Consider the following 8,952-nt stretch of genomic DNA (forward strand, 5'->3'; position numbering starts at 1 on the left):
TTGATCATCATTCGCCCGCTTACAAATTTTCCAAGAATTTCTTCGGGCGACATCTTGATGTACCTAGGATTTTCACGAATGTTGTTCACCAAGTGAGGATCAAGAACGGTAAATGACCTTAGCATTAGGCGGACGACGTCGTGATCTGTCCAACGCGTGCTTCCGTAGCTCCTTATTTTGTTGATAAGGATCTTAAGTCGGTTGTATGTTTGTGTCGGCTCCTCGCCCCTTATCATCGCGAATCGTCCGAGCTCGCCCTCCACCAACTCCATTTTGGTGAGTAAGGTGACATCATTCCCCTCATGAGAGATCTTGAGGGTGTCCCAAATCTGCTTGGCATTGTCCAAGCCGCTTACCTTGTGATACTCGTCCCTGCACAAAGAGGCTAGCAACATAGTAGTAGCTTGTGCATTTTTATGGATCTGTTCATTAATAAACGAAGGACTATCCGAGCTATCAAATTTCATTCCACTTTCCACAATCTCCCAAATGCTTGGATGGAGAGAAAATAGGTGAGTACGCATTTTGTGACTCCAAAATCCGTAGTCCTATCCATCAAAGTGAGGAGGCTTGCCAAGTGGAATGGGGAGCAAATGAGCATTTGAGTTATGCGGAATGCGCGAATAATCAAAAGAAAAGTTTGAGTTAACCGTCTTTTGTTTGTCATAGTCGTTGTCGTCGTTGTCCTTTTGGGAAGAGGAAGATTCGTCGCTGTCGTCGTAGTAGACGATCTCCTTGATGCGCCTTGTCTTCTTCTTCTTCCCTTCCTTCCGTCTATGGCCCGAGCCGGAGTCGGTAGGCTTGTCATCTTTGGGCTCGTTGACGAAGGACTCCTTCTCCTTGTCGTTGATCACGATTCCCTTCCCCTTAGGATCCATCTCTTCGGGCGATTAGTCCCTTCTTGAAGAGAACGACTCTGATACCAATTGAGAGCACCTAGAGGGGGGGGTGAATAGGTGATCCTTTGAAACTTAAACTTATAGCCACAAAAACTTGTTAAGTGTTAGCACAATAATCGCCAAGTGGCTAGAGAGGAGTCTCAACAAAACACAATACCACAAGAGATCAAACACAGAGATGACACAGTGGTTTATCCCGTGGTTCGGCCAAGACCAATGCTTGCCTACTCCACGTTGTGGCGTCCCAACGGACGAGGGTTGCAATCAACCCCTCTCAAGCGGTCCAAAGACCAACTTGAATACCACGGTGTTTTGCTTTGCCTTTCAATATCCCGTTTGCGAGGAATCTCCACAACTTGGAGTCTCTCGCCCTTACACTTGAGATTCACAAAGAAATACGAAGTAAGGGAGGGAAGCAACACACACAAATCCACAACAAAATGCGCACACACACGGCCAAGAATCGAGCTCAAAAGACTATCTCAAAGTTCTCACTAGAACGGAGCTCAAATCACTAGGAATGACAAACGAATGCGCAAAGACTGAGTGTGGATGATCAAGAATGCTCTTAGGTTGCTTGGGTGTGTCTCCTCCATGCGCCTAGGGGTCCCTTTTATAGCCCCAAGGCAGCTAGGAGCCGTTGAGAGCAAATCTGGAAGGCTAATCTTGCCTTCTGTCGTCGGGTGCACCGGACAGTCCGGTGCACACCGGACACTGTCCGGTGCCCGATTTCTTTCCTTAAACAGCGCAGCCGACCGTTGCAGATCTGGGAGCCGTTGGCGCACCGGACATGTCCGGTGCACACCGGACAGTCCGGTGCCCCCTTCCGACCGTTGGCCCGGCCACGTGTCGCGCGCAGATTCCGCGGCCGACCGTTGGCTCGGCCGACCGTTGGCTCGGCCGACCGTTGGCTCACCGGACAGTCCGGTGCACACCGGACAGTCCGGTGAATTTTAGCCGTACGCCGTCGGCGAATTCCCGAGAGCGGCCTCTTCACGCCGAGTCAGCCTGGCGCACCGAACACTGTCCGGTGCACCACCGGACAGTCCGGTGTACCACCGGACAGTCCGGTGTGCCAGACTGAGCTGAGTCTTGGCTGTACACAGCCAAGTCTTTTTCACCTCTTTTCTTTTCTTCTTCTTTCTGTTTCTGACACTTAGACAAGTATATTAGTACATAAAACCAATGTACTAAGGCTTAGAAACATACCTTTACTCTTGATTTGCACTTTGTTCATCCATGAGCATAAATTCACACTTAAGCACTTGTGTTGGCACTCAATCACCAAAATACTTAGAAATGGCCCAAGGGCACATTTCCCTTTCAGGTGCACAGGTAGCTCTTGGTTCTGACTGGTTTGTACGTATTTCTGCAGACACTTCCAGTAACTGAACTCTAGTTGTTCCCATAATAGTCAGCCACCTGGTATACTGTTATTGTCTTTCAGATTTCAGACATCAACCCCTTGCAAGCTATGTGAAACGCAGTGTTTGGCCAGGGCGAGGGAGATTGGGAAGGAAGTGGGGGAGAGCATGCTCCTGACACCGCTAGAGAGTTTTCAGTTTTTTTCTCTTATATCACGTTCCAAGGAGCTTCGTGTTGTTTGCATGTGTTGATGTATATATAAGGAAATATATCCTTTTTGTGTTCTGCCTCTAACCATTCTGAACATGTAATTTTGGATTCTTAATTTATGTATTGGTGCTACTTGGTTATGTTATCAGTTGCTGTTATGAGAGGATATATTGATGCTTGACAATTCAAATATTTGTTGCTAACTTGAATATTGTTATTTTACTTTTCATTGCAGTCTATTCTAGAAAGTGTGAGCCATGGAACAAAGCTGGTTGAAAAAAGAACTACATGCATTTACCTTGTTTTTGGTTTCATCTTATTCTTTCTTTCACACGCTTTATTGTAGGTGGTTCGGAGTTCTGTGTATCACAAGAGGCATCTAGGTTGACCTCACTCTTCTTAGTGTTCATGCCCACTGCGCAAGACAACACCGCAACGCCGATGGAGTTGGAAGATTTCATTAGGCTCGACTGGATCTGGATGAGATGGACTCTGGTCGTAAGGAGAGAGAGAGCGTGCTTGGCTTGGGAGGAGCATATTTTTGTTCATCCTTTTCATGAGTCATGTTACCTGTCATGTCAGATTATGTAACTTCAGATATTTCTGTTTTGTTAGAGAAGTACCAAAATAGTTTCACTTCATGGCTACTCTCAGATGTGTTCTTGCCGCTGCCACTAATCATATAAGGGTAAGAGCAACTCGAAAAGGATGTTAAAAATTTTACCCCAAAAATTGATTATTAAGAGCAAGCTAACAAATTTTAAGAGTGAATTATGATGGCTACTCCAACAGTTCCTTTAAATGGGACATGTGGCGTAATCTGTACAGTCGTTGTGAGGCCGTGGATGATCTGATACGTTGAAGAATGGATTGGGTAGGGATAGAACACACCAAAATATGAGGGAGAGGAGGCTGTGGATGCGGGACGCTAATTTTTTGGGGGAAGAATGAGGGAGCTGTTGGAGTAAGAAAAACTATTATTCTTGACTAATATCTGTTTTGGAGTTAGTTTACACGTTCTTTTGGAGTTTCTCTAACACTGTATTTGTTAGCCAACAATTTTTAAGATATTAAAGTCGGTGATAATATAATTGTTGTTCGTTTCTATGTAATCGTTGTGTACTAACGTTTTGCTGAATATTTTGTTGTGCCGTTGCAAGGCACGGGCACATACCTAGTAACTAATGAAGGGAGTAGGAATCGTACAGATTGCCTTGCCATCTTGCCGTGAGGACGGAGCACCATAGATCGTATCAAATACACGCCAACAAAGGTCGACGGTGGCAACAGCGCGCCACGTCCGTTCATTGTTTGGTTTGTTGGCTACGTGGATTAGCTCTCATATACTTCATCTGTTCTTTTTTTATTTGTCACGTTTTAGTTTAAAAATAAATTAGCCAACGGCAAATATTCAAGAACCGAGATAATACTATACATACTTTACTTGGCCCCCGTAGCCTCGGGAGGGCCTAGGTGGCTACCCACCCTGCCCCTTCCCAAGACGGGCCTTGCTGGTCGGATCTATCGCCCTCCCGACGGTGAAGCCACTCGTGCCTGCTTCTCTTCGTCCAGCTTGCTCACGTCTGCATCGTCCTCCACCCTCCATGATGCACCACCCTCTCATTTTGGTATGTCATTCAGAGTTCTTTCCTTTTCGATGGAGGACACAACTAAACTTAGCGCTATCGTCTGCTCGCCACGATGCCTTTGGACTAGCGCCTCCCTCGTCAGCTATGACCACGACTACCTCGACTTCGGCTAACTTGTTATCCAGGGGCTATCATCTACATGGAGTGCACACCGTTCTCTACTTCAGCCACAACATTTGCACCCTTACGATGCTACGATTGTGGAAGGAGAGGGTTGATTTTAGCTCATCGGCTTCTTCTACAGTTTCATCGTTTGCGGTGCTCCTGTTGTGATTGAGGGAATGTTAGAATGTATGTTTCTATATTATCTATGTATGCGTAGGTATGCGTTGCCAGTCCATTAGAGTTAGGATTCCTCGGGTCTATATATGTATCCATCGTCTATGCAATATGTGTGAAATCTCAATTTCTAACAGAGATGAAGAAACGATATAGGCTCTACATTATCCTGAATTCATACTTTCATAGTTAGTAACAAAGATACATGGATTCTTCAGCATGCAAATACCCTAAACTTATAAATGTAAAGTACTACTACTAGCTCCTTTACGTGCAAATACCTAATTGTTCGACAACATCCATTCTACTCCAAGTTAAACAGATTTCTCTGGAGTATCTATTTAACAATACTATAGAGTTCAATATCTTGATGGATCTTTGATCCTAGATTGTATATTTTACAAAAAAAAAAAACTATCGATGCCTCTTAAGAGTGCTCATGGTATCGGTACAAGCCTTGGCCTTGGTGGGTTGCAATGCGGACCCCTCCTTGAGAGCCTCCCTACAGATGCCAGCTTCAACGCAGCTCTGATCTTGACCCATTTGCGGGGTGAAAGTGGCGTAGATGCCCCTCCACTGTTAGAAATCTGGGAAATGAAGTTCTGTATGAGTTCGTCGCACGAGTTCAAGTCGAAACTGTTTGTTCTTGATGGCTGGCATCCAGTGACAAACTGTTGTAACTGCGTTGATGTTTGACCATTGCATTGCTGTTCAGAATGGTCACCTGCAGATGCCATCCAATCCAAAGAACGTGAGCACCGGTCTTGCCAAAACAGCTGCCGCGGAAAAAAATTTATGTCAATGCGCTTACTGTTTGTCGGAAGCTGGAATGGGGATTGCATCAGTGACATGACCACATCCGTAGACGATAAACTGTGGACAGGAAAACCCTGCAGGCACGAAAGGAGTTGGGGTTTGGGTCAGTCAAACGTAACCAGTGCTGACAGTGAATTCATCGGTTTCGAATTAGATTAAAAAAAATGGCTTACACTGTGTGATCCTTCAGAGAGCGCAACACCGTGACCAACCAGAATGTTGTTTGGAATAACAGCAGGAGGACCAAAAAATGTTCTCTCAGAGTTTGGTATCTGCAACTGGGTGATTCTCGGTCTGGGTAACAAGGTTCCATTGCTTGGATCATATGGTAGAACCCTGTTTATTGTTTGCTCATGTCTTAACTCCATATAGTTGGAAGTTTGTGGCTCCTGTTTGCAGATTGATGATAACAAATATCTTAGATACCTGGTGTACATGCCACTACTATTACCAGCATCTAAATACTTACATTACTGGATCCAAGGGATGTGTTGAAAGTCTCCCTTGAAGGCCTTGTTCCAAACCCTACACCAGTCGAGCTGTCACCATAGCTGAGTGCCTGCTGATTTGGATGAAGAGCGCTAAACAGGGAAGTACCCTGAGCAGCAGGGAAACTGCTGAGCACAGGGTAGTTGTTCACCATCTTGTAGTTAGGCTGCAGGCCATCTATATTCTGGTAGGCCCCATGCTTCAGGGCTTCCACTAGATTCTGTTCACGAGAAGCACAAAAAATAATTAGAATAATAAAGAGAAATTCTCCGTGGTGGTAATGGATCACGATCCAAATCTCTCTTCACAATTTGTTAGAGCTCTTAAATAATTCTAGCTAAAAAATGAATAGAAATAGAGTTTGGTTCTAATTTGATCTGATTCTTAAACTTTATAGCGTAAAATTTAGAACCATTTTACAATCCCTAGTTCTGAAACAGGTGAAGGAGACCGCACCTTCTCTATTTCATTAAGCTGGTCAATGGGCTTGTAACAGTCACCAAACTTCGCCCCAACGAGCTGGTATAACTCATCAAAGAAAAGACCCGCATCCTTGTCCTGAGCTTCGTAGAGGTAAAGACTGTCGCCAACTCTGCACGTCATGGCGTGCTCTACGATGGATTTCCATGTCGACTGTGGCATCTTGTTGAAAATCTGGATGTAGGAAAGCCAAAGAGACCTTGTATCAGTCCACCATGTTGAACATGTTCAGGAACCTCAGCTCAGCTGGTATTCATTAACGGAAGACATCTGTAGCTGTAGAGCCTTTACCTTTATGAGCTTCTGTTCATCCTTCATGTAAGCCCGTAAGAACTCTTGCACCGAATCGATTCCATTGTCTGACAATGCCTGGTGGTAAGCGCCGATTTTACCAATCTTTTTCAAACGCCACACTTCGTCGTCCAGCATTGGAGGGTAGTGCTTTTCGAATCCTACAACAAAGGTCAGATGGTGTCTAACTCTGAGCTCCAAGCCTCCAACCAGAGATTGATGTTTCTGAAAAATACTGAATCTGAATGCTTGGCAAGAAAAAAAAAAGAGCCGCATACCTTCTACCCTGCGCTCTTTCACGCGAAAAGGCTTGGTGACACCTTCGAGAACTCTCTCTCCAGAAGAACCGACAAGCCTCAGCCCCAGCCTGAACATCTTGGTGCTGGTGAAGCTGGAGTTATCGGTGAAGGTTGCATTCTCAAGGACAGCCTCGCCTCCACTGAGCTTGAGTGCCAGGTTGCCAGTGAGGAGCTGGGCGCTTTTCTCTCGACCGGACACGATGTGCTTCTGAAACTCCTCAGGGCTCCAGGATTCCTCGTCTTTAGCGTTGAAGTTGCCATGGAGAGCTACGACTTCAACCCTAGCAGAAGAAAGAGGGCCGTATCTGACGATGTCCGTCCGACCGTTTTCGAGCCTTTCGACTACAGCTACCTTCAGCGCCTTTCCGTCATCTGGTTCTAGCTTTGTCATTGTGTAAACGGGTCTCAGTCCATTCAAGAACATCAGCTGATACCGAGGGTGCTGATTCCTGTCCACCAGTAACCTACAGATGGATGAAAAGGAACGGTTGAGTTGATTGCATATAGAGATGGCTAAACGGGCCGCCCGGCCCGGGCCCGGTGAAGCCCAACCTATTTTGGGTCTGACCCGCTAGGCACAATTAGAAAACCGGGCCGTTCGTCTAAGCCCGCGGGCTTGTTCCCTTGTCCAAGTACGGCCCGCTGCCGGTCTAAACGGGGTGGGCCGACCCGATAAGCACAGAAAAAGCGGGCAAAACGGGTTAAACGGGCCGGTAAGCACGATTTAGTGCAAAAAATCAGGTTTAACGGGCCTAGAAGTAAACGGGTCGTGCCGAGCTAGCCCACCATGCTTAGTTTTCTATCCAGGTCCAGCCCGCTTATTCGTACCGGGCCGACCCGGGCTCATATAAAAGAGCGGGCCGGACCGAGCCAAAAAACGTGCTTCGGGCCGGGCTTTTGTGCTTCGTACTTTCTGTACATCTATAACTGCAGAATGAAATATAAAATGTCTAAGAAATATTTTTTGTTGTTTAAAAAACACACTTTTCTTCTTGATTCGTTCATACGAGGGGAAACTATTATATGTCTTACCTTCGAGGTGCTGGTTGTGCACTGAATTGTCTGAACATTGCTTTCTCTACCTCCTCTGAGACCTGAGATAAGAAAATGTCAGAAGTCAGAATACAGTGATGCTAACACAAACTAGAATTCTACTGAGATAATTCCTCAGAATACAGCAGACTAAGAATAAAAACTGAACTTTTCTTTGATCTGAAAATTCGCTCCAAAAGCGGTTCCTTCAACAGATCTCATCAGATTTTGCAATTTGTACCTAAAAACACTATCGAAAATCAACCGAGAAAATACTAGTAGCAATTAAAACACCCGAAAATAGCAAAATAGACTAGATCCGGATCTCAAGAAAAGTTTTTTTTTCTTTTTTCTTTTTAAAAAAAGGAGCTTAGTCTGACCAAGTCCTCACCACTCTCCGAAGCATCGACCCAAAGACCGGGAGGAACATGCCCATGAACTCCGCCTCCATGATCCGTCTGAATCCAAACAGCCCCTCCGTCGGCTTCCTCCTCGTTCTCCTAACCTGCCTGCAGTTAACCAACCAGCGACATCCTAATCAGCTCAGAACCAAGCATGCAAACATCACATGATCAATCAAGGAGGCTAAAACCAAACTCACAGCCCAACTGACTGCCAGCGCCTGCGGGGCAGGGAGAGCTCGCTGCCGCCAGTGTCGTCGGTCGTCCCTGACCATGGGAAGCGCCTGGCGGAGGAAGGCGGAGCCATTGGGGGAAGACGGGTGATGAACAAGAACAAAGCAACGGGAGGAGTACGCGCTGTTATAGATGCCGGGCGAGAAGATGGCGGGAAAGTGGCAGGAACGAGCTGGGAATCTTCCTGCGTTCCGCTGTTCCAGCCGGCCTGCCAATGAAAGTCGTGCGTCTGAAACTTTCTGCGGTTTGACAAGACTTGGAAGTGTCAACGGTTTGTCCGTTCCACGTGAGATCGGACGAGATTAAAAGAAATTAATTCTTTTTTATTTATTTTTAATCAGAAAAGAACAAGTCCTTAGGATGAACTGTCGGACGTGGTGTGGTTTGGAAGCTGAATGTACAGTTTGAGTTTATGAAGGGAGGCTCAGACAATGCGTTTTTTATTCAGAAAAAAAAGAAACATTTATTCACCTATTCTCGATTTCGAGTCTCAGCCTAGCGTCTATGT

General features: G+C 45.9%; 1 protein-coding gene across 3 annotated transcripts; it reads right to left on the reverse strand.

The window, feature by feature from the left end:
• Positions 1-4,542: 4,542 nt before the first annotated feature.
• LOC100382268 (Calmodulin-binding protein 60 G) lies at positions 4,543-8,545 on the reverse strand. 3 transcript variants are annotated; one of them, XM_035963116.1, is made up of 11 exons: positions 8,411-8,545; positions 8,201-8,318; positions 7,810-7,871; positions 7,564-7,704; positions 6,757-7,241; positions 6,479-6,639; positions 6,164-6,361; positions 5,688-5,927; positions 5,392-5,607; positions 5,214-5,292; positions 4,543-5,126 (listed from the first exon to the last, which is right to left on the reverse strand). In XM_035963116.1, the coding sequence occupies exons 5-11, from the start codon at positions 7,199-7,201 to the stop codon at positions 4,840-4,842; spliced, it is 1,626 nt and encodes a 541-aa protein (XP_035819009.1). In that variant the 5' UTR covers positions 7,202-7,241; positions 7,564-7,704; positions 7,810-7,871; positions 8,201-8,318; positions 8,411-8,545; the 3' UTR covers positions 4,543-4,839. The 3 variants fall into 3 exon arrangements, with proteins under 3 accessions (XP_035819009.1, XP_020400725.1, NP_001168490.1); NM_001175019.1 differs by lacking the exon at positions 7,564-7,704 and having other exon boundaries at positions 4,594-5,126; positions 8,411-8,508; XM_020545136.3 differs by lacking the exons at positions 7,564-7,704; positions 8,201-8,318; positions 8,411-8,545 and adding an exon at positions 7,979-8,051 and having other exon boundaries at positions 4,556-5,126.
• Between the last annotated feature and the right edge of the window lie 407 nt (positions 8,546-8,952).

Source organism: Zea mays, chromosome 10 (assembly GCF_902167145.1).
Source record: "Zea mays cultivar B73 chromosome 10, Zm-B73-REFERENCE-NAM-5.0, whole genome shotgun sequence".
NCBI classification, from domain to species: domain Eukaryota; kingdom Viridiplantae; phylum Streptophyta; class Magnoliopsida; order Poales; family Poaceae; genus Zea; species Zea mays.